Consider the following 20,691-nt stretch of genomic DNA (forward strand, 5'->3'; position numbering starts at 1 on the left):
TGAAAAGACAAGCGACCCAGGGATGAATGTGTGCTTTGGGGACCTTTAACAGAATGTGACTGTCAGAACGGGTGTTGTATGTGGAGGATGAGGGCTGTGAGACCATAAGAGGGTTTTTATAAATAAGCATCAACCAGTGGGTCTTGCAACGGGTATACAGACATGACCAGTTTACAGAGGAGTATAGTGCAGTGATGTGCCCTATAAGGAGCATTGGTGGCAAATCTGATGGCCGAATGGTAAAGAACATCTAGCCGCTCGAGAGCACCCTTACCTGCCAATCTATTAATGACATCTACGTAATCTAGCATGGGTAGGATGGTCACCTGAATCAGGGTTAGTTTGGCAGCTGGGGTGAAAGAGTAGCGATTACGATAGAGGAAACCAAGTCTAGATTTAACTTTAGTCTGCACTTTGATATGTGCTGAGAGAAGGACAGTGTACCGTCTAGCCATACTCCCAAGTACTTTTATGAAGTGACTACCTCAAGCTCTAAACCTTCAGAGGTAGTATTCACACCTGTAGGGAGAGGGGCATTCTTCTTATCAAACCACATGACCTTTGTTTTGGAGGTGTTCAGAACAAGGTTAAAGGTAGAGAAAGTGTGTTGGACACTAATAAAGCGTTGTTGTAGAGCATTTAACATAAAATCCAGGGAGGGGCCAGCTGAGTATAAGACCATCATCTGCATATAAATGGATGAGAGAGCTTCCTACTGCCTGAGCTATGTTGTTGATGTAAATTGAAAAGAGTGTGGGGCCTAGGATTGAGCCTTGGGGTACTCCCTTGGTGACAGGCAGTGGTTGAGACAGCAGATGTTTTGACTCAGGGATGCAAACTAGTCACCTTTTGGCGGAATTCGCCGAAATTGGCATTGCTAATTATCTTGCTAGCTGGATCGAATTATCCATTAGCTAGCCAGAGAACTGTTGAGCAACATTAGCCAATTTAGCTGATCAAATAATTGAGTTTATGGTGTGAAAATTAGCTGGCTAATAAAGTTAGGCAGCTAGTTAACATTACAACATCAGATGAGCTAACATTAATAACCTAACCAATTCGCTATAGTATTAACTGGTATACGACTCCTTCCTCAAGTTCTGAACTTTAGTTGCTTACTGGACTCTGGCAATCAGATGTTAACTAGCTAAAGAACTAACTACTATCTATGAACTAATATTTTCCCTCTACAGTATGTGGTTAATTTTAAGAATGAGAGAATTAGAATTGAAAATGAGGCATTGCTTGTTAAACAAGTGGATTCAGGGATTAAATGTAACGTTAGCTGGAACTGGGCCTAGCTTAAACTGGATGTCACTACAAGCATTTCACTACACTCACAATAACATCTGATAACCATGTGTTTGTGACAATACAATTTTATTTGAGATGAAAGGAACACCACGCACTTTTCCTCTTTCTCACTTTTTCAATACAGTGGATAAAATGGGGTATGCCAGGTGTACTCTCTGCCTGAAAGAGATCAATTATGCCAACAACGGGTCTCATGCTCTGCTGCTGACACATTGTAGAACAGATGTCCACAGGCAGAAAGTGTACAATGTAATAAGACATTGCTTTTGTTGTGTTGAACTTGACACAGAGTAACACGTGTGTGTGAGTGAGGAAGATTATTACATTTTTTACTCAGTGAACATTTTTTTTGTTGGTGCACTTGATCAATGTCTACTATAGTGCCCACTATAATAGAGCAAAAATAAATGCCTGTTTCATTCTATTTCTACTTTCAGATGTTTTTTCCCCAAGTGCAATATTTAGATGTGTGTGGTCAAAAGTGTTCTATTCTATTTTCATTTAACTAAGTCAGTTAAGAACAAATTCTTATTAAAAATGACAGCCTACCGGGGAACAGTGGGTTAACTGCCTTGTTCAGGGGAAGAACAACAGATTATTACTTTGTCAGCTCTGGGATTTGATCCATGGCAGCTCAGGGATCCGATCCAGCAACCTTTCGGTTACTGGCCCAATGCTCTAACCACTAAGCTTGGCAACAAATAACATTGGATTGGTTTTGATCAATTTTTTTAGCTGCGAGTTAGGTTCACATTAACCACTTTTTATTTTGCACACAGACTGATCATGTAGATCATATAATTTGTTGATTAATTAGTTAAAACCTGCATTTCAAGAAAGGATCCAGCCTAAGTCATAAGAAATTAGCATTCTAAAGCTGATATTTAAAAAAAAAAGTTATCCTCCATAGCAGGGATTTTTTTTTGCATGTTTCAGTGTAAAAAAAAAAAGTATCACCTTTTTGGGCCCTCACCAGTTTGCATCCCTGCTTTATACACTGCGCTCTTTGAGAGAGGTAGTTAGCAAACCAGGCCAAAGACCCCTTCAGAGACATATTTTTATATTGATGTCTACCTGCCAGAGACAATGGAATATGTTCAATGCTTTGGCAATGAATGTTCACTATTTCTGGTTTAGGAATTCCTAAAATCATTGTAACGTCATTATTTTATAAAATAATCCAACTGAAATCTGATTATTTTTTTAATAGTCAAATACAAACCGACCTCAAAAAAACAATAAACATCGACCTAGAAGTTCTAGACCCATGAAGGAAATGAAAATATCCAATGTATGTCAGATCGTGAAATTCGCGTTCAAATACTTTTTTTTACTGACCAAATTATTCGATTTTTTTACGCAATACAAAAAAAAAAGAAAATTCAGCGTGGACCAGATTGACGCGCTCCCCATTATTTATTGTTCATGCAGTCAGGATTCACCCTTTATAGATAATTATTGTGTAATTTATCTGCAGCAAAAAATAAATTGCTCAAAAACCAGTATGCAAATCAAGGAGTCGAATGAACGGCTTTCTTACGGATGTATCCAAAAGATCCGTTCACGAACGACCCACCACTACAAACTGCTGGCTTCCCAGCGACATGTTTGTTGTTCGAGATGCAGGATTAGCTACAGTATGTCCTAGGCGACTAGCTAATTGTTTAGGTTTGACTAGTCCAACAATCCCCATAGTTATGTTCCTAATATGTTAGTTAGTTACCATTTGCAGATACGTAATTTACTGCACGAGAAGGACTTCAAATCAGCCCGCAAGGTAAGTAACGTTATCAGTTAGCTAACTACTGTAAACAAATCCCAGTTGGTCTTACTCGCTAGCTATGCTAACAGTATCCTCCAAATATTTACCATAATTTCGGAAAATTGTATTTGAAAGTACAGATAACGTTATTACCCTTTGCTAATAGACAGAATACTTCTAAAGTCAATAATTTGCATGAACGTCTCAGTTTGCCGGACAGTAAGTAGTAAGATGGCAGCAATGGCTAACCAACTTCTGACCTCATGCGTCCTTTCCTTGCTTGTCAGCTAATGCCTAATGGCCTACAGCCGTGATGAATACAAATTCAGTGATCTCTTACAGGGGCCACACTGAAAACCAAGTAGCAGGCAGACCCACATTATCTGGCACCACCATCATAATAATAGGTTAGATAATTACAAGTGTGTGACTTACTGTCAAGTTGAAGACCATCACTTAGGAGGACCGCATCACCATGTAACTACAACAAAGATGGGGAACAATGCAATCAAAGCCCACCTGGAGAACTCACAGAAGACTGGGATCTTTCAGCTGACAGGGAAAGGTCTTCCCGAGGTAACAGTCATACACACACAGAGCACATCCTATCATCTTATAGTCTGACTGTTAAAATGTCCACTCTCCACAACAGCCTTATAACTGGTGCTTTGTTTATTTTGCTGAATTCCATTCAGTTTTTGTCTTGGATGGTTTGAAAGTATGTATTTTTATTGCCACTAATGTATTTCAGTTCCCAGAGGAGCTCCAGAGGTTGACTGGAAACCTGCGGACTGTAGATCTGTCCTCCAACAAGATCGAAATGCTACCTGCTGCCATAGGAAACTTCCTTCAGATGAAGAGTCTGACTTTAAACTGTAATAAACTCAGTAAGTGGTTGTTGCATCCTCAACGTTATCGTCTGTCACACGACAGCATCTGTTGACAAATTTTCTAAACCTTGCTTTCACTGAATAATGAATGACCATTACTCGCATTGATTATTTATGTGCGTTCATCTGCTTCAATCAATTTCTTTAGCTAGGCTGTGTGTGTGTGTGTGTGTGTGTGTGTGTGTGTGTACACAGCAAGTCTTCCAGATGAAATTGGAAAGCTGAAGAAACTTGAGACTCTTTTGCTGAACGGGAACCACCTGACGCAGCTCCCTATCACTGTAGGACAGCTGAAAGCGTTGCGCACCCTCAGCCTGTCAGGGAACAAATTCCGGGAGTTTCCTGCTGGCCTTGGCTCCCTACGACACCTGGACGTTCTGGACCTGTCCAAGAACCACATCCAGGCGGTGCCTGCTGAGGTGGCAGCCTTGCAGGCCATTGAGATCAATCTCAACCAGAACCAGGTAATCAGGTGTTTATTGGTGCATCTCAAATGGCACCATATTTATTCAATCACATTTATTTATAAAGCCCTTTTTACATCAGCCAATGTCTGTACAGAAACCCATCCTAAAACCCCAAACAGCAAGCAATGCAGATGTAGAAGCACGGTGGCTAGGAAAAACTCCCTTAAGTCCAGAACCTAGAGAGGAACCAGGCTCTGAGGGGTAGCCAGTCCTCTTTGGCTGTTCCCGGGTGGAGATTATAACAGAAAATGGCCAAGATGTTCAAATGTTCATAGATGACCAGCCGGGTCAGATAATAATAATAATCACAGTGGTTGAAGAGGGTGCAACTGGTCAGCACCTCAGGAGTAAATGGCAGTTGACTTTTCATAGCCGATCATTCAGAGTTAGCGACAGCAGGTGCGGTGGAGAGAGAGTCCAAAACAGCAGGTCTGGGACAAGGAAGCACGTCCAGTGAACATGTCAGGGTTCCATAACCACAGGCACAACAGTTGAAACTGGAGCAGCAGTATGACCAGGTGATCTGGGGACAGCAAGGAGTCATCAGGCCAGGTTGTCCTGAGGCATGGTCCTAGGGTTTATCTCCTCTGAGTGAGTGAGTGAGAAATAAATAAATATATACACTTAAATTCATAAATATTGGAGGCTGTGACAGGAGGAGTCGGGAGACACTGTGGCCCTGCCCGACGATACCACCGGACCGGGCCAAACAGGCAGCATATAACCCCACCCACTTTGCCAAAGCACAGCCTCCACACCACTAGAGGGATATCTTCAACCACCAACCTTACTACACTGAGACAAGGCAGAGTATAGCCCACGAAGATCTGCTCCACAGCATGAACCCGAGGGGGGCGCCAACCCGGACAGGAAGATCACCTCAGTGGCTCAACCCACTCAAGTGACGCACCCCTCCTAGGGACAGCATGGAAGAGCACCAGTAAGCCAGTGACTCAGCCCCCGTAATAGGGTTAGAGACAGAGAATCCCAGTGGAGAGAGGGGAACCGGCCAGATAGAGACAGCAAGGGCGGTTTGTTGCTCCAGTGCCTTTCCCTTAACCTTCACACTCCTGGGCCAGACTACACTCAATCATAGGACCTACTGAAGAGATGAGTCTTCAATAAAGACTGAAAGGTCAAGACTGGGTCTGCATCTCTCACATGGATTGGCAGACCATTCCATAAAAATTAATCTCTATAGGAGAAAGCCCTGCCTCCAGCTGTTTGCTTAAAAATTCTAGGGACAGTAAGGAGGCCTGCATCTTGTGACTGTAGCGTACGTGTAGGTATGGATCAAATCGGACAGATGGGTAGGAGCAAGCCCATGTAATGCTTTGTAGGTCAGCAGTAAAACCTTGAAATCAGCCCTAACCTTAACAGGAAGCCAGTGTAGAGGCTAGCACTGGAGTAATATCATCACATTTTTTGGTTCTAGTCAAGATTCTAGCAGCCGTGTTTAGCACTAACTGAAGTTTATTCTGTGCTTTATCTGGGTAGCCCGGAAGGTAGAGCTAATCTAGAAGTGACAAAAGCATGAATTTTTCTGCATCATTTTTGGACAGAAAGTTTCAGATTTTTGCTATGTTACGAAGATGGAAAAAAGCTGTCCTTGAAATATTCTTGATATGTTCGTCTAAATAGAGATCAGAGTCCAGAGTAATGCCGAGGTCTTTCACAGTTTTATTTGAGATGACTACAACCATCAATATTAATTGTCAGATCCAACAGAAGATCTTTGTTTCTTGGGACCTAGAACTAGCATCTCTGTTTTGTCCGAGTTTAAAAGTACAACATTTGCAGCCATCCACTTCCTTATGTCTGAAACACAGGCTTCCAAGGAATGCAATTTTGGGGCTTCACCATGTTTCATCGAAATGTACAGCTGTGTATTCCCTACATTTACATTTTAGTCATTTAGCAGACACTCATCCAGAGCGACTTATAGTTACTGTATTTATCTTAAGACAGCCAAATATCTCAGTCATAGTAAGTACATTTTTCCTCAATTAACTTGCTATCAGCAAAGTCAGTGCTAGTACGAGGGGGGGGGGATCAGGTGCGAAGTTCACAAAAGGAGATGGGGGGTGCTTTGAGATTATTTAAGACACTATTTGAAGAGGTAGGGTTTCACGTTTTCAGAAGATGGGCAGTGAGTCTGCTGTCAGGCCAAGGTATCGGAGGTGGCAGAATGGAGTACTCTGGGTTTGAGCATAGCCTGAAGGTAGGGAGGGGCTGTTCCTCTTGCTGCTCCGTAGGCAATTACCATGGTCTTGTAGTGGATGCGAGCTTCAACTGGAAGCCAGTGTAGTATGCGGAGGAGCGGGAGAACTTGGGAAGGTTGAACACCAGGTGGGTTGCGGCGTTCTGGATAAGTTTCAGGGGTTAGATGGCACATGCTGGGAGCCCAGCCAACAGCGAGTTGCCGTAGTCCAGAAGGGAGATAACAAGTACCAGGATTAAGACCTGCGCCACTTCCTGTGTGAGGTAGGGTTATACTATATGGATGTTGTAGAGCATGAACCTGCAGGAGTGATTTACTGCTTTGGTGTTTGCAGAGAATGACAGGGTGTTGTCCAGGGTCACGCCAAGGTTCTTTGCATTCTGGGAGGGGGACAGCGTGGAGTTGTCAACCGGGATGGAGAAGTCTTGGACCGGGCAGGCCTTCCACCGGGGGGGAAGAGCAGCAGCTCTGTCTTGTCGGGGTGGAAGGGCTGACATCAAAGCTAAAATATCTGCCAGGCACACAGAGATGCGTGTCACCACTTGGGTGTCAGAAGGGGGAAGGAGAAAAGTAGTTGAGTGTCATCTGCATAGCAATGATAAGAAGGACCATGTGAGGATTTGACGGAGCTGACTGACTTGGTGTATAGAAAGAAGAGGAGAGTGCCTAGAACCAAGACCTGGGAGACACCAGTAGTGAGAGTACGTTGTGCAGACACAGATCCTCTCCATGTCACCTGGTAGGCGCGGCCTGCCAGGTAGGATGCAATCCAAGCGTGTGCAGAGCCTGAGACGCCCAGCCCTGAGAGGGTGGAGATGAGGATCTGATGGTTCATAGTATTAAAGGCACTGTGAACCATCAAACGGAGAGAGTCCGCTTTGGCAGTGTGGAGAGCCTCCATGACCTGGAGAAGAGCAGTCTTGGTTGATGTACCTGTCTTGAAGCCTGACTGGTTAAGGTTAAGAAGATCGTTCTGAGAGGGATACCGAGAGATTTTATCAGAGGCGGCACTTTCAAGATTTTGAAGTCAGGGGGGACGCAGCCAGTAGTCAGGGATGAAGAATGGGAGACGGTCTCTAGAGATGGTCTGGAGGAGGGGATGGGGCCAAGTGGGCAGGTTGTCAGGCTGCCAGACTTCACAAGTTGCAGGATTTCATCTGGAGAGAGAGGGGAGAGAGATCAAGGAATAAGGTTCTGTGGGACTGGTGGACTCAATAGGCTGAGTGAATGAGGAGCGGATGTCGTCTACCTACTTTTCAAAGTGGTTGACAAAGTTGTCTGCGTAGAGAGAGGGGGTGGATGATTTTAAGGTGTGGGGAGAAGGTGGGAAATAGTTTCCTAGGGTTAGAGGCAGATGCTTGACATTTTGAGTGATATAAAGTGCCTTTAGCAGCTAACAGATAGAGTGCACCAATTTTAACCAGGTACCTAATCTACAGTACCAGTCAAAAGTTTGGACATACCTACTCATTCTGGGGTTTTTCTTTATTTTTGACTATTTTCCACATTGTGGAATTTGTCAGATATGGCAGGGCCTGCAAACTATTACAGGCTGCAAAGGGAAGCACAGCCGTGAGCTGCCCAGTGACACGAGCCTACCAGACGAGCTAAATTGCTTCAAGGCAAGAAACACTGAGGCATGAGAGCATCAGCTGTTCCGGACGACTGTGTGATCAGACGGCGTGAGTCAGACTTTTAAACAGGTAAACATTCACAAGGCCGCTGGGCCAGACGGATTACCAGGACGTGTGCTCCGGGAATGTGCTGACCAACTGGCATGTGTCTTTACTGACATTTTCAACATGTCCCTGATTGAGTCTGTAATACCAACGTGCTTCAAGCATACCACCATATTCCCTGTGCCCAGAGCACTAAGGTAACCTGCCTAAATGACTACAAACCCGTAGCACTCTCATCCGTAGCCATGAAGTGCTTTGAAAGGCTGGTAATGGCTCACATCAACACCATTATCCCAGAAACCCTGGACCCACTCCAATATGCATACTGCTCAAACAGATCCACAGATGATGCAAACTCTATTGCACTCCATACTGCCCTTTCCCACCTGGACAAAGGGGACACTTATGTGAGAATGCTATTCATTGACTACAGCTCAGCGTTCAACACCATAGTGCCCTCAAAGCTCATCACTAAGCTAAGGATCCTGGGACTAAATATCTCTCTGCAACTGGATCCTGGACTTCCTGACGGGCTTCCCCCAGGTGGTAAGGGTAGGTAACAACACATCTGCCACTCTGATCCTCAACACATGGGCACCTCAGGGGTGTGTGCTCAGTCCCCTCATGTACTACCTGTTCACCCACGACTGCATGGCCAGGCAGGACTCCAACACCATCATTAAGTTTGCAGACGACACAACAGCGGTAGGCCTGATCACTGAAAACGACGAGACAGCCTATAGGGAGGAGGTCAGAGACCTGGCCGGGTGATGCCAGGACAACAACCCATCTCTCAAAGCAATCAAGACAAAGGAGATGATTGTGGACTACAGGAAAAGGAGGACCGAGCACGCCCCCATTCTCATCGACAGAGCTGTAGTGGAGGAGGTTGAGAGCTTCAAGTTCCTTGGTGTCCACATCACCAACAAACTAGAATGGTCCAAACACACCAGGACAGTCGTGGAGAGGGCACAACAAAACCTTTTCTCCCTAAGGAGACTGAAAAGATTTGGCATTGGTCCTCAGATCCTCAAAAGTTTATACAGCGCACCATCGAGAGCATCCTGACTGGTTGCATCACTGCCTGGTACAGTAACTGCTTGGCCTCCGACCGCAAGGCACTACAGGGGATAGTGCGTACGGCCCAGTACATTACAGGGGCTAAGCTGCCTGCCATCCAGGACCTCTACACCAGGTGATGTCAGAGGAAGGCCCTAAAAATGGTCAAAGACCCCAGTCAGACTGTTCTCTTTGCTACCGCATGGCAAGCGGTACCGGAGCACCAAGTCTAGTACCAAAACGCTTCTCAACAGCTTTTACCCCCAAGCCATAAAACTCCTGAACAGATAATCAAATGGCTACCCGGACTATTTGCTTGTTGTCCAGCCCCCCTCACCAACTCATCTTTTACGCTGCTGCTACTCTGTTTATCATCTATGCGTAGTCACTAAGTATACATTCACATACATATTACCTCAATTAGCCTGACTAACCGGAGCCCTCGCACATAGACTCTGTACCTGTACCACCTGTATATGGCCTCGCTACTGTTATTCTCACTGTCATTTTACTTTTATTTTTTATTTCTTATCTATTGTTTATCTAATACCTATTTTTTTTAACTTAAATTGCACTGTTGGTTAGGGCTTGTAAGTAAACATTCCACTGTAAGGTCTAAACCTGTTGTATTCGGCGCACGTGACAAATAAACATTTCATTTGTAAACACAATTTGAGGGAAGTAAGCTTTTTGTGCATATGGAACATTTCTGCAATCTTTTATTTCAACTCATGAAAGATGGGACCAACACGTTTTTGTGCTGTTTATATAAATGATGATCCCAGATTTCAGTGGTGTCTGCAGAGGTGTCCACCTGCCAGAGGCTGAAGGTGCTGAGACTGGATGAGAACTGTCTGGAGATCACCTCCATCCCTGTGTCCATCCTCACCACCTCCCAGGTGTCCCTGCTCTCCGTGGAGGGCAACCTGTTTGAGGTGAAGAATATGCGTGACCTGGAAGGGTATGAGAAGGTGAGTCGTGAAACAGATGCTTGTTTCTTTGACATTCAGCCCGCTGCTAAATGAATGATCAAGGTTAAAGCAAGGAACAATCAAGCTACTGCTCTATGCTGTCTTTAATATCGATTGTAAACAAAACAGCTCATGCGTTTTCAAACTCAACTGTTTTAAATATCGTTCCTCCCCATGGTTGACGTAATTTTTGTGAGCAGCGTAGAAACAAATACTGTTTCTAAAGAGTGGTGTTCTAGCTAAACAATAATGGGATTTCCTGTTCAATGTTGAGAAGGATCAACTGAAGAAAGTTGTGGTTCAGACTGCTATTCTTTTTTTAGTCATAATCCCTGCACTTGACATAATCTGTGGTCAAATATAGCCCCAACCATTAAATAGGACCACCTGCCTATTATCATACTCAAATTAGACCACCATTCAGTTCTTACTCAAAGGGCGTATCTTATAGTTCTCATTTTGTCCGTGGTGTCGCAGCCCCAGATGTGCCTATTTGTTCATCTAATTTGTTTACCCCACAGTACATGGAGCGCTTCACTGCAACCAAAAAGAAATTTGCCTGAACAATAGATAGAGAGCATCCCCCTGAGTCCAGCTTGTGATCTACCCTCAAGCACCCTCTCTAAGTGGTTGTGGTGTACTACAGTAAATATGGCTTCTGCACTGCTGCGGCAACAGGTTACAACGGAGAAGGACCACTGTAGAGAAGGACTGATCGAGAGCATGCTACAGGACTGCGTATGAAAACAACAGGACACAAATGATGGTGACAGAGAACTATGTGAACGATTGACAGTGCACTCACTTTAATGATATTCAGAAATTGCATATTGAATACTTAGCTATTAATTTCTCACCAAAATGTTGTCTTTAGTTATTTAACCGAAGCAGGTTATGCTTATAGTACATTCGTGGCCAAAAGTTGAGAATGACACATTTATTTTCACAAAGTCTGCTGCCTCAGTGTCTTTAGATATTTTTGTCAGATGTTACTATGGAATACTGAAGTATAATTACAAGCATTTCATAAGTGTCAAAGATTTTAACAATTACATGAAGTTGATGCAAAGAGTCAATATTTGCGGTGTTAACCCTTCTTTTTCAAGACCTCTGCAATCTGCCCTGGCATGTTGTCAATTAATTTATGGGCCACATCCTGACTGATGGCAGCCCATTCTTGCATAATCAATGCTTGGAGTTTGTCAGAAATGTTGGGTTTTTGTTTGTCCACCCGCCTCTTGAGGATTGACCACAAGTTCTCAATGGGATTAAGGTCTGGGGAGTTTCCTGGCTGTGGACCCAAAATATTGATGTTTGGTTCCCTGAGGCACTTAGTTATCATTTTTGCCTTATGGTAAGGTGTTCCATCATGCTGGAAAAAGCATTGTTCGTCACCAAACGGTTCCTGGATGGTTGGGAGAAGTTGCTCTCGGAGGATGTGTTGGTACCATTCTTTATTCATGGCTGTGTTCTTAGGCAAAATTGTGAGTGAACCTACTCCCTTGGCAGAGATGCAACCCCACACATAAATGGTTTTAGGATGCTTTACTGTTGGCATGACACAGGACTGATGGTAGCGCTCACCTTGTCTTCTCGGGGCAAGCTTTTTTCCGGATGCCCCAAACAATCGGAAAGGGGATTCATCAGAGAAAATCACTTTACCCCAGTCCTCAGCAGGCCAATCCCTGTACCTTTTATAGAATATCAGTATGTTCCTGATGCTTTTCCTGGAGAGAAGTTGCATCTTTGCTGTCCTTCTTGACACCAGGCCATCCTCCTAAAGTCTTCACCTCACTGTGTGTGCAGATGCACTCCCACCTGCCTGCTGCCATTCCTGAGCAAGCTCTATACTGGTGGTGCCCTGATCCCGCAGCTGAATCAACTTTAGGAGATGGTCCTGGCGGTTGCTGGACTTTCTTGGGCGCCCTGAAGCCTTCTTCACAACAATTGAACCGCTCTGCTTGAGGTTCTTGATGAACCGATAAATGCTCGATTTAGGTGCCATCTTACTGGCAGCAACATCCTTGCCTGTGAAGCCCTTTTTGTACAAAGCAATGAGGATGGCACGTGTTTCCTTGCAGGTAACCGTGGTTGACAGAGGAAGAACAATGATTCCAAGCACCACCCTCCTTTTGAAGCTTCCAGTCTGTTATTTGAACTTAATCAGCATGACAGAGTGATCTCCAGCCTTGTCCTCGTCAACACTCACACCTGCGTTAACGAGAGAATTACTGACATGATGTCAGCTGGTCCTTTTGTGGCAGGGCTGAAATGCAGTAGAAAATGTTTTTTGGGGATTCCGTTTATTTTTATGGCAAAGAGGGACTTTGCAATTAATTGCAATTCATCTGATTTATCTTCATTACATTCTGGAGTATATGCAAATTGCCATCATACAAACTGAGGCAGAAGACTTAGTGAAAATTCAAATTTGTCATTCTCAAAACTTTTGGCCACGACTGTACATTGTGCTAAAATGGTCTCTACTGGTGCAGCTGTCTAAGGCACGGCATCTTGGTACTAGAGGTGTCCCTACAGACCCTGGTTCGAACATGGGCTGTATCAAAACCGGCCATGATTGGGAGTACAATAGGGCGGCGCACAATTGGTGCAGCGTCGTCCGGGTTAGGGGGAGGGTTTGGCTGGGGTAGATTGCCTAAGTGTAACTTTTTTGCCTATAAGAGATGGTGCAGGTGGGCAGCAAGTGAATGAAAGCTGTAGTACAGAGTTACAGAATGTCAAAGCAGTGCACTACATAGACCCAGAATGAGAGAACTCCTTTATGCACAGAGGCTTGCTTATTCTGTGGATCTGGAATGGGCAGCCCAGGTTTTCTGGTGCTAGGGTCCTGGTAATTTATTTTCAGTTGAGGAAGGTTCCGCATCGGCAAGCCGCACACAACGCGGGACCAGAGCTTATTTTTTTTATGCTGGGAAAGAATGAAGAAAAGCACAGCGTTTAATGTAAACCAATCCATTCGACTCTTAGCAAGCATACTCTTTTATTTTATTATTCAATTATTGCTAGTCTTATTATTTGGACTTGATTTGTATTATTTATTATTTTCAGTATATCTGTTGAACACATCCTCACAATTTTTCTAATTTAACTGTAAATAATTTGTCATTGTTTTTTGAAAGTGTGATCATATCAGAAAAACACAAAATATGACCACCTCCCACTTGTCTCATTTTGACCCTCAAACACGTGTTAATGGATCCTCTTCACATTATTTCGTCTGACAAGGGCCTCTGCATCTCAACCTGTATTACTAGATTGACGACAACCTCAGAGGTCCTTTCTATGAAGGAGGAGCTCCAGCAGGCTGTCATTAACAAGAAATACACCTGATGTTCAGTTATATGTATGGAAGTGAACTGTAACATAATACTCTCCATGAGTAATGCCAATCTACTGTATTAACATATTTACATAACTTTAATCTTTCCTTTTACTGCATTTATTAATGTTTCTATTTAATATTTAAATTGAGTTTGTTTCCTTAAATCGGATTCGATTTTGGTGCCATCCTAGCTTTGTGCGAGTGTACAGTAAAAAGACCACTTCACATTAGATTGTCACAACCTTATTTTTGTGTACTATTTGCAGTAACCTAATATACTCTGCAACTCATTACAAATTCTCCCATTAAATATAAATACAATTGCTTTTACAACTGCCTTTGTCTCTGTAGGTTCAATAGGTGTTACACGAACAGATTTCTCACTAGGCGGCGGTCATGCACATTGACATTCCTCAGGACACTGACCGTTTTGTCCAGAGGCTTATTCACTACGATACTTCTGTTGCAAAACGTTTTTCTAACGGAAGCAAACGGGAGACCTAACTCAATTTGTCCAATGGAAACTCGTTTTCGTTATACGTTTGGAGTGAAGGATTTATGTTGCAAATCAACCGACGTAATGAATACACCCTGATGTAGTAGGAGGCTCGAAAAACAACGTGTAAATCACCACGTCAACTTATCTGAAGAAGTGTGGTCGGTTACTTAACGAGGGGAAAGAAAACAACATATACTTTGTTTATCATCCCGGACAGGAATTTACTGGTATTTCGGTCTTGGTGAATTGTATCAGCGCGCCTGGGTGAATTGTTCCCTATAAATCTCAAAGTAGTGACTTTCCAGTGCGGAAACCTACTTTGGAGTCCCTGCCCGAAGGGACATGTAGTAGCGCAGGGCTTCGACTGTTCAAAACTTCGGAATTCGTAGATTTGTGAATATGCGGCTCAAACTGTGAACCAGATGTTGAAAAGATGACCATTTATCTTTGGATCATACTCTTGGCACAAAATAGTAGAGCAATCCATGGTAAGTTTGAGTAATTATCCCTTGACTGCACGACTACTCAAATGTCTAATTTGGTTATACTTTGATTAGTTTATTGAACTCCGTTTCGCGTATATGTTTGTCAACAAAGATCGATGTTATTTCAGTGGTCGATAGTCCAAAACAAGGGACCAAGTCCACCGCTTAGGTTTTCTGCACGCAATTGAGTGCTAGTGTAGGGGCTAATCTTTCCAAATGTTACAGTGTGACTTGTAACAACGTTTTTTAAATAGGGCACAATAACAAGGGAAGAGTGATCATAGCCAGGGATCGGCACATATTTCTTCCTAAAATTAGGTCATTTGCTTATTCCCCATCCAGACCTGGGTCCAAAACATTCGGACCAATACTCAAGTATTTGAGATGTTTATTCGATTTTCGGCTTTGCTGTTTTGGGACTATTATATTGGCTCCAAATGTTTACAAGGGAACAATTTTTTACATAGGCCTAGCAGGGATCATCAACTAGATTCAGTCGCGGTGTCGATTTGTTTTCTGGAGTGGGTGGTCGACATAATTACAAATATTTTGTAGACTGCAAAAAGACCAAACAGATATAATGTTTGACTAAAACATAATCATTTCAAACCTTGCTTACATTTGTATAAGATCACGTGTCTATCTAATGAGTGGGAATACTTGGTAACAGATTACTTAAATTAAAATCACTTGGAGCTGATTTCCTGGTGTTTTTACAGTCTTATTGCCCCCCCCCCTCCTCCCCAATTGTTAAAAAAAATATGTGTGTGTATATCTATTTTTTTAACATGGGGGGGGGCAAATTAATCCACCTGGGGGCCAAATGCCGGCCGCCAGTTAGGGAGCCCTGGCCTACAGTATACATTTGACCCAAGTATTTTCCATAGGCCTGTCTAGGCTATTTGCCCAAGTCTTTCCCCACTCCACTTTTAAATGAATATGGTAGTGAAATCAGTGGTCTGGACATTCAATATAATGATAACATTCACTCTGCTTGTAGAATGTAAGGTAGTGCTTCATTTACCTGCTTTCAGCAACACAAATGTATTGCTCCAAATTGTATAGGGTTGCACAAAAACAGTCTACGGGAAGCCAGAAATTAAATACAATTCCATTTCAACTCACTGTGCAGGTGGGCAGGACGCTTGGTCATTATAATGGGGGGAATTTGAGACAAAATATCTAAAAGATCATATTATTTAACAGACTTTCCAAACATGGGTCTGATGTAGACCAACTTCCTCTCGGCTTACCTCTTGTCAAAATACAAGTCCTGCACGTGTGCCATTTGTGGACACAAATTTAATAACTTGTGGGGACTTTTATTTTGTGGGGGACTATTAAAGCAAAGGCTTATTTTTTTTGTCAAGCAGATGGAAAAGGGGTTTAGAAAAAATCTACCAGATAAAGTCTTAAAATGCATTAGAAATACATCAAAACACATTAATGTTGAGGTAAAAGACCGCTGCCAACTACTATCTACACTTGGGCCTGTATTTACTTTAGGATAACATATCTGGCTTCTGTACATTTAAGAAACATTGCGCCCTGTCTTGTAATTCCTTTACCAAAAACCCACATATCTGTAAGATATTTTATCATTTCTCTCTCTGAGGAGGAGGGTGGATAATGAAAGTTCACAGAAGTAACAAGTAAAGTTAGATACAGTGCCTTGCGAAAGTATTCGGCCCCCTTGAACTTTGCAACCTTTTGCCACATTTCAGGCTTCAAACAAAGATATAAAACTGTATTTTTTTTGTGAAGAATCAACAACATGTGGGACACAATCATGAAGTGGAACGACATTCATTGGATATTTCAAACTTTTTTAACAAATCAAAAACTGAAAAATTGGGCGTGCAAAATTATTCAGCCCCCTTAAGTTAATACTTTGTAGCGCCACTTTTTGCTGCGATTACAGCTGTAAGTCGCTTGGGGTATGTCTATCAGTTTTGCACATCGAGAGACTGAAATTTTTACCCATTCCTCCTTGCAAAACAGCTCGAGCTCAGTGAGGTTGGATGGAGAGCATTTGAACAGCAGTTTTCAGTTCTTTCCACAGATTCTCGATTGGATTCAGGTCTGGACTTTGACTTGGCCATTCTAACACCTGGATATGTTTATTTTTTAACCATTCCATTGTAGATTTTGCTTTATGTATTGGATCATTGTCTTGTTGGAAGACAAATCTCCGTCCCAGTCTCAGGTCTTTTGCAGACTCCATCAGGTTTTCTTCCAGAATGGTCCTGTATTTGGCTCCATCCATCTTCCCATCAATTTTAACCATCTTCCCTGTCCCTGCTGAAAAAAAGCCGGCCCAAACCATGATGCTGCCACCACCATGTTTGACAGTGGGGATGGTATGTTCAGGGTGATGCGCTGTGTTGCTTTTACGCCAAACATAACGTTTTGCATTGTTGCCAAAAAGTTCAATTTTGGTTTCATCTGACCAGAGCACCTTCTTCCACATGTTTGGTGTGTCTCCCAGGTGGCTTGTGGCAAACTTTAAACAACACTTTTTATGGATATCTTTAGGAAATGGCTTTCTTCTTGCCACTCTTCCATAAAGGCCAGATTTGTGCAATATACGACTGATTGTTGTCCTATGGACAGAGTCTCCCACCTCAGCTGTAGATCTCTGCAGTTCATCCAGAGTGATCATGGGCCTCTTGGCTGCATCTCTGATCAGTCTTCTCCTTGTATGAGCTGAAAGTTTAGAGGGACGGCCAGGTCTTGGTAGATTTGCAGTGGTCTGATACTCCTTCCATTTCAATATTATCGCTTGCACAGTGCTCCTTGGGATGTTTAAAGCTTGGGAAATCTTTTTGTATCCAAATCCGGCTTTAAACTTCTTCACAACAGTATCTCGGACCTGCCTGGTGTGTTCCTTGTTCTTCATGATGCTCTCTGCGCTTTTAACGGACCTCTGAGACTATCACAGTGCAGGTGCATTTATACGGAGACTTGATTACACACAGGTGGATTGTATTTATCATCATTAGTCATTTAGGTCAACATTGGATCATTCAGAGATCCTCACTGAACTTCTGGAGAGAGTTTGCTGCACTGAAAGTAAAGGGGCTGAATAATTTTGCACACCCAATTTTTCAGTTTTTGATTTGTTAAAAAGTTTGAAATATCCAATAAATGTCGTTCCACTTCATGATTGTGTCCCACTTTTTGTTGATTCTTCACAAAAAAATACAGTTTTATATCTTTATGTTTGAAGCCTGAAATGTGGCAAAAGGTCGCAAAGTTCAAGGGGGCTGAATACTTTCGCAAGGCACTGTATACCAACAGTGAAGAGGTGATTGCGGGATACTGGCCTTCTAGGCAGAGTTGCATAGAAAAAGCCATATCTCAGACTGGCCAATAAAAAGAAAAGATTAAGATGGGCAAAATAACACAGAAGGCCAGCATCCCGGGGTCGTCTCTTCTCTGTTGACATTGAGACTGGTGTTTTGCGGGTACTATTTAATGAAGCTGCCAGTTGAGGACTTGTGAGGCGTCGGTTTCTCAAACTAGACACTCTAATGTACTTGTCCTCTTGCTCAGTTGTGCACCGGGGCCTCCCACTCCTCTTTCTATTCTGGTTAGGGCCAGTTTGCACTGTTCTGTGAAGGGAGTAGTACACAACGTTGTACGAGATCTTCAGTTTCTTGGCAATTTCTCACATGGAATAGCCTTCATTCCTCAAAACAAGAAAGACTGATGAGTTTCAGAAGCAAGATATTTGTTTCTAGCCATTTTGAGCCTGTAATCAAACCCACAAATGCTGATGCTCCAGATACTCAACTAGCCCTAATGAAGGACAGTTTTATTGCTTCTTTAATTAGAACAACAGTTTTCAGCTGTACTAACATAAGTGAAAAGCTTTTTCTAATGATCAATTAGCCTTTTAAAATTATACACTTGTTTTTTCTTAGTGTGTTTCTTTATTGTTTTCGTGTTTCACCAAAGTGAAGGCGTAGGCTCAGGTTTTCTGTGTTTTTGGTTGGATCTGTTTCTCAATTTGTTTCTTAGGGTTTTGCATTCATCAAACCATTTGTCATTGTTAATTTTCTTAGGTTGTCTGCTTGACATTTTTAGATTTGATAGGGAAGCTGAAAGGTCAAATATATAGTTTAGACTTTCTACTAACAAGTTTACACATTCGCTATTGCAGTAAAACATTTTGTCTAAAAGGGATTGGATTTGTTGTTGCCCAATAGTTTTTTTTGGTAGGTTTCTACACTACTTTCATTCTATCTATAGCGTTTCTTAATACGACGTCTATGTTTCACAAGTTTGGACAGCACAGTGCAAAAAACTGTAGTATAGTTCAGTAGAGTAAATCAAGTAGATTATAGTCCTGTACAGTAGAGAAGAATAGAGTGGTTGTACAGTACACAGTAGAGCACACTACGGTATACTATAGTGTACTGTACTGAACTCTACTGTGCTGTACATGTGAAACATTAACATCCTATGATTTGGTCCGGACCAACCAAATTTGGTCTTGTTTGATGGCGGAGCTCATTAAAATAATATCCAGTGTATAGAATAATTCCCAAATATGCAAAAGAGGATATTGCATATTTCTACCTTTTTGTGTACGTATTTATGATACATCACCATGAAGAAAATGAAATTCATATCCATAATTATGCAGCTCTGTGTAGTACAGATCAGGGATCCATGATGAAATTCTATTACGGCAATTCTGTTACCGGGTGTAAATCCACATCACTTACTGTAGTTCAATAACCAAAATATATTTTTATAACTCAAGCTTTCATGCCATACCGGACTCTCCATTATTTTTTCAGACATCTTTGAATTGTAAGTCAGAGCAGATATTTAAGAGGTTTTGGAAAATGTGGTGACATAAAAAAAAATAGATTTGACAGAAATTCTGTGACCAAACTTTTACATCTGCACAGTTCTTCCAGTGAATGTGGTTTTGTGACATGTTCAGTTGTGTGGTTTCTTAAACTTCGAAATCAATGGTTTTTGTTTGGCATAGATTTTAAGTGAAAAGTCAGCCGCGGCAATTGTTACCATGTAATTGCCCTTTACCATTTTGTCGGCTACCTTTTCAGGGGTATCCAGTTAGCTTTCCTGTAACGCTCACTACTGCTTGAATCTGACATAGCCTTAGATCCCATCCATGATCTTTTCTTCCACACCACGCCATTTTAAAGTAGTGAAGGACCCCGAGTGAAAAAGAATCAACCACAATGAGCTTAGGCTAATAATCAGGGACTCATTGAACTCTGGTGTGTCCTGACCTTTGACTTCTAGGACTCCTGTTCACCAAGAACCCCACCAACCTCACAGTAACCCAGGGCAACACGGCTCGCCTGGGTTGTTGCGTCGAGGGCCTGAGTGAGCCGGAGATCGTGTGGATGAAGGATGGGGAGAAGCTGTACAGCATAGACCAGATGTACATCCCCATCGAGCAACACCACTGGGAGACCTTCCACAGGTCAGCGCTTTGGTTCAGTCTCCTACTTTATTGTGAGAACATAATGTTGAACTTTTATCTTGTTATCTGTCACTCTGGCTCTTGTGGGAAGAGCAAGGATTGGTGAGTGATGCTTCAGTTTAGATTTCTAATCATTGTTTAGGCAAATGGGTATAGATAGTTCTACCAGATGGAGTAGAGTACCTAAGCACAGAGAGAGATTGGATTTCACACTGCTGTAATCAGTGCATTTCACCAGAAATCATTTGGAGGTTGTTTTTGCAAAGCGTCATCATTATCACTAGGAAACTAACCTTTCCTTGGAGTGTTGCAAAGCACTGAGCTCAACATCACCAGATCAGCTTCACAGGAGATTAGTAGATATCCAGTTAGTTGAAAAGTCAGAGAAAGTGCTTCTAAGTTTAATCATAAAGCTGGTCAAATAACATTAATTGTAGCTTAAAGCAATGTCTTTTTTTATCCTTCAAAAGTCTTTGCACTTGTGTGAATTCAATAACGTTGTCAGTCTGCCTTACATACTGGATTTAAGGCAGA

General features: G+C 42.5%; 2 protein-coding genes across 3 annotated transcripts in view; both read left to right on the forward strand.

Moving 5' to 3' along the window:
- The first annotated feature begins 2,868 nt into the window (after nt 1-2,868).
- Nucleotides 2,869-14,012, forward strand: LOC135507959 (leucine-rich repeat-containing protein 57-like). Of its 2 annotated transcripts, none has more exons than XM_064927794.1 (6): nt 2,869-3,091; nt 3,419-3,652; nt 3,828-3,963; nt 4,162-4,430; nt 10,178-10,363; nt 10,885-14,012. In XM_064927794.1, exons 2-6 carry the CDS (start codon nt 3,569-3,571, stop codon nt 10,924-10,926), a joined length of 717 nt encoding a protein of 238 aa, XP_064783866.1. In that variant the 5' UTR covers nt 2,869-3,091; nt 3,419-3,568; the 3' UTR covers nt 10,927-14,012. The 2 variants fall into 2 exon arrangements, with proteins under 2 accessions (XP_064783866.1, XP_064783867.1); XM_064927795.1 differs by having other exon boundaries at nt 4,252-4,430.
- A 156-nt stretch (nt 14,013-14,168) lies between these two features.
- The window catches only part of LOC135507957 (tyrosine-protein kinase receptor TYRO3-like), a 30,554-nt gene continuing 24,031 nt past the window's right edge, over nt 14,169-20,691 (forward strand). Inside the window, exons 1-2 of the mRNA XM_064927792.1 lie at nt 14,169-14,693; nt 19,974-20,157. Coding sequence (XP_064783864.1) covers nt 14,639-14,693; nt 19,974-20,157 — 239 coding nt within the window. The 5' untranslated portion in view covers nt 14,169-14,638. The remainder of the gene's footprint in view (nt 14,694-19,973; nt 20,158-20,691) is intronic.

Source organism: Oncorhynchus masou, chromosome 21 (genome assembly GCF_036934945.1).
Source record: "Oncorhynchus masou masou isolate Uvic2021 chromosome 21, UVic_Omas_1.1, whole genome shotgun sequence".
NCBI lineage: Eukaryota > Metazoa > Chordata > Actinopteri > Salmoniformes > Salmonidae > Oncorhynchus > Oncorhynchus masou.